The 4660-nt window shown below is 40.6% G+C and overlaps 1 protein-coding gene across 1 annotated transcript in view; it reads left to right on the forward strand.

The window, feature by feature from the left end:
- Nucleotides 1-2414: 2414 nt before the first annotated feature.
- LOC122577096 (dynein beta chain, ciliary-like) overlaps nucleotides 2415-4660 on the forward strand; it is a gene marked incomplete at its 3' end in the record, with an annotated part of 21397 nt that continues 19151 nt past the window's right edge. The window contains exons 1-3 of the mRNA XM_043748174.1: nucleotides 2415-2463; nucleotides 3675-3850; nucleotides 4357-4454. Of these exons, the coding sequence (XP_043604109.1) occupies nucleotides 2415-2463; nucleotides 3675-3850; nucleotides 4357-4454 (323 nt within the window). The remainder of the gene's footprint in view (nucleotides 2464-3674; nucleotides 3851-4356; nucleotides 4455-4660) is intronic.

Genomic DNA, 4660 nt, shown 5'->3' on the forward strand with positions numbered 1-4660 from the left:
ACAGGTAAACTAAGAGGGGAAGAAACAGTGTCGACCCTGCGGATGCCACAAGGAGAAACCTCCAACTGGCGAACGACTGCGGAGGCGATGCTGTCTGCCCTGTTGCCCGACGACCAGGAAGATACGGACACGCCGGAGTAGGCAGTAATCAGACGTGAAACGATAACCCCGCCGAATGTCGAAGACACCCCAGAGTTTCGGTTTGAAGAACTCAGTGGCGCTGTGAAACGACTAACGAATGGGAAATGCCCAGGACCCGATTTAGTCGAAGCGGAAGTAATTCAACGCGCCTGGGGATGAATTCACCAGGAGCTCCTCAGGCTCATGAACGGCTGCCTTATCTGGGGGCTCTTCCCAAGGAGATGGAAAATGGGGAACGTCATCACCATCCCGAAGGGACCAGAACGGGACAGAAGTAGCCGAAGTCTTACAGGCCAATCTGCCTGCTGTCTATGGTGGGCAAGTTGCTGGAAAGACTGATGGCTGCTAGGATGGCGACCATTTTTCATGAACACGTGTTATCCTCGGGTCGACAATACGGCTTTCGTCCTGGGAGATCGATGGTGGACGCGATTACCAAATTCCGGGAGAAAGTCGAGCAAAAGAGCGAGGAGAAGTACGTGCTCGCAATTGCACTCGACATATCTGGAGCCTTCCACAATGTATAGTGGCCGAATGTATTGCATGAACTGAAGAGAAGAGGCTGTCCCGACAACCTATATCGATTGACAAGGAGCTACTTCTCGGACAGAACCGTGCAAATCATCGGGAAAAACGATACAGTCAGCAAGCTCGTCATGAAAGGATGCCCGCAGGGATCGGTGTTGGGTCCAAGCTTCTGGAACCTGATATTTGATGACCTGCTGGCGGAACTTACGACAAGCGCGATAGATTGCGAACCGATCGCGTACGCAGACAACATAGTGGTCCTAGTCTTGATCCTAGTCGCAGGAAACGCGAGGAAGGAACTACAAGAGAAAAAACAGGAAATAGTCACACGCGTTTCTACCTAGTGCAATAGGAAGAAACTGTCGTTATCGGCGGAAAAAGACGGAAATGCTGCTCGTCAACGGCAAACTTGATACGGAAAGACCACCGATCATCAAGATCAACGGCAAGAGCATAAGAATGGTACAAGCAATAAAGTACCTGGGAGTGTACCTTGAAAGCGGCCTAAAAATTAACAGGCATGTGTACGAAACAACGCAGAAGTGCCAGAAACTATTCAACAGTCTCGCGAGAGTGGCCAAGGCGACGTGGGGACTCGGACACGCGGCTATGCGTACCTTGTATAAAGGGCTGTTTGGGCTACTGGAGCAACCTGTTGAATGGAAAAACTGGGAACATGCTTATGAGGTCACAAAGGATGGCACTCCTCCGAGTGACGAAGGCCTATAGAACAACATCAACAGAGGCACTACAGGTTATCGCGGGGGTCATTCCGATCGACCTCCTAATCGAAGCCAGAGCCAGGATATATGAAAAGAAAAGAGGACGAGACGATACAAGCAGTGAAAAAGCGATCGTCAAAAAAACTATCCAGAAGTGGCAGGAACGCTGGCAGACCATGCAGAAGGGAAGAACAACCTTCGCATACTTCGGCAGCGTCAAGGACAGGCTTGAGAACCGCTGGATAAGACCTGACTACTTCATGGCACAGTTCATTAGCGGCCATGGAGACTTCTAAAGCAAGCTCAAGACATTCTGTCTGAGCGAAGTGGACACGTGCGACTGCGGCGAAGAAGGAACCCCTCAACATATCGTCGAGGATTGCCTAATCTTCGACGAAGATCGTCAAAAACAGTCTAAGACTGGCTGAAAGGACACCCGAGCAAAGCTGAGGAACAACATGAGCAACAACAACGAGAATAACAACAACAACAACGAAAAAGACGACAACATAAAACCTGCGGAATCTGCCGCAACACAGGACTCAAAAAAGGAAAACCAACATAAAAGAGCACGGGGAAAATAGACAAGGAACCAAGGGAAAGAAAAAAATACAACGAGGCGGAGAGGAAAGCTGCGATCGTCAACGCAGGCGGCACCCATGCAAATGAGTTGATCTGTTCGGGCCATCTCTCACTGTCATGCCAATTTTCTAAACGTCCAGCTGGACAAATTGTAAAGTACAAATTAAATAATAATAATAAAAAAAACTGTCATGCCAACTTCAGTGTTATCAGTGAAGGGGCAATTTATTCGTTCTGAATCTTTTGATGTTCTCTTTCATTACTTAAGATAGTAAATAGGTATTATTTTGACTAAACCATCTTTGGAATATTCTCTATCGAATGATTCGAGTCCAATTTAAATTGGTGCAGTAGTTTTTAAATTATAATCGAACGAACACAAAAGTATTTTGCACTTTACATATGTATATATGTACATGTATATGTATACCAGAGATAGAGATGTTGCAAAATTTGAAACCTATACTGAGGCCCTTCACTGTTAGGCTCTGTTGGTTATGGACAATATAAGTTAGGAGATGTAATTATTCTGATTGTAATAATTCCGTAATATAATTAATTTTTATTCTTAGTTTTTAAAAATTCTTAAATAATTCTTAAAAACTGACCATTAACAATGATTGAACTGTTTAACAATTAAAATATTAAACAAAAGAAAATTATATCGGCATCTTTTATATATATGTCGGATTCACATTATGATTAGGGTTGGGGTTAAAGGGCGTGAAACGAATCTTCGTTATGGCTAGACTTTGTCGTCATGCAATAGAGAAGATATTGACTAATGCAAACACGATTGATACAGATATCGACAAGTAACCGTGGTAATTAGATACTCGAGACGCTAGTGACAATGATTCTAGGTTCGATAACGAATCCACGGTCAACAGGATAACTCTTTATTAAACGTAAAATACTTTAACACGCAAACACGTTTAATGGGACGCTCTGTATATACTTCTCGATGTGTAATTCTTCAAGGCGATCGCACAAATAATCAACTGATGGAAATTTTTCCTTCCTTTTCGATTGCGTTCGTTTGTTATGTACTGGTCCGAAGCTTCGAGAAGGTTCCAATCGCCGTTGCTAGGCAATCTCTGCTTGGAGTTTGTTTGTTAATACAACGTGTGTCCCATTATATTGACATCTCCGAGGAAAAATGTCCATCCCGTGACCGCGGCTACGTTCGGCGACCAGTTGTGTCACCTCGAACCCAATCCCACTATCACAAGTCTCGAACAAATACAATCGGATTGNAATGACAATTGTTTAATTACGGCTATAGCAGAATCTAGATTACAATATTACGGGATTTTCCCATAGTTCCAAAGAGGAGGCTCCAGTGTCCTTCCGTCCCCGACATATAAATAACTGCTTGCTGTGTCTTTTTCCCATTTATATTGCAGTCTATGTATAAGAAATTTATTTTCAATACGTTGAATAATTTTTGCTGTCATATACTACGCACAATCACTTGTTTCTCATAATAATCCAACAGGTACAAATAGAAATTTCGTACGTACATTTTTTGATGAAGTTTCGAAATAGTCCAATAAAAAAAATTCTAATTTGTCCTTAGTACTCATAAATTGATGAATTCGTAATATAATAACAAATAGACAATTTAGTCAATTCTCGATTTAACATAAAAACTTTTCCTGAAATTGATACACTGAAGAATTTATTTTATACATTTATTAGGGTTTTCAACACAAACTGTGGAAAATTTGTTTAAAACGTTATTGGGTATACCAACAAGAACTGCCAGCGATACAGCAAGCGGAGATATTTCAAAAGAAGACAAAATAAAAGGACAAGTAGAAGATTTATTGGATAAACTACCAGAAGAATTTAATGTGCTAGAACTTTACAGCAAGGTACTCACTGCCTCTCTCTACTACTAATTTCAATGAATTACTTAATAAATCTAAATTTAAAATAAATAGAAATTAGTAATTAAGAAACCGGAAATCTTTAAAAGAGCGTTCAGACGATCAATATTTATTATCAATATTATTGTCAATATTTAAGGTTCTCAATATTGTATTGACAATGTACAGAATGTTCAATTTTGGGAAACTAAGGCCAAACAGCGGTTCTAGGGGACATATGTATACACTCATACAGAAAAATTATTAAGTACTGATATCTAAAACATTTTAAGCTCATCAAAATCGTTGCATCATTTATCTAATTAACTGCGTTCGACGCTTTGCGAGGACATTGCTTGATTTTAGTTACGCACCCCGTAAGAGATTTTGAAAACTAAATTCCGCAGTTAACTGGTTAACATCGAAGATAGACCGAAGGACGAAATTGGATATAGAAAGACGGATCTCGGAGCAATTTCCGTCTCTAATGAAATCTTTGTTAAATTTCTTAGGCGGAAGATCGCACACCGTTTGTCATAGTTGCTTTACAAGAATGCGAACAAATGAATCTACTATGTGAATTACTTAGAAGATCCCTGCAAGATTTAGAGTTAGGTTTAAAAGTAATGACAAATTTTTATGCTTTTTTGCATTTTTGTTGTATACTTTTTTACGCACACGCACACATGGTCGCTGGCATGCACGACATATACAAAATGCTACATGTAACTAGGATAAACTACAGCTCAGAAACAATATGAGATAGCAAAAAATCTCATTAGACAAAATTAAATAATTTCAAATAATATCTGATGT

This window comes from Bombus pyrosoma, linkage group LG17 (genome assembly GCF_014825855.1).
Source record: "Bombus pyrosoma isolate SC7728 linkage group LG17, ASM1482585v1, whole genome shotgun sequence".
NCBI lineage: Eukaryota > Metazoa > Arthropoda > Insecta > Hymenoptera > Apidae > Bombus > Bombus pyrosoma.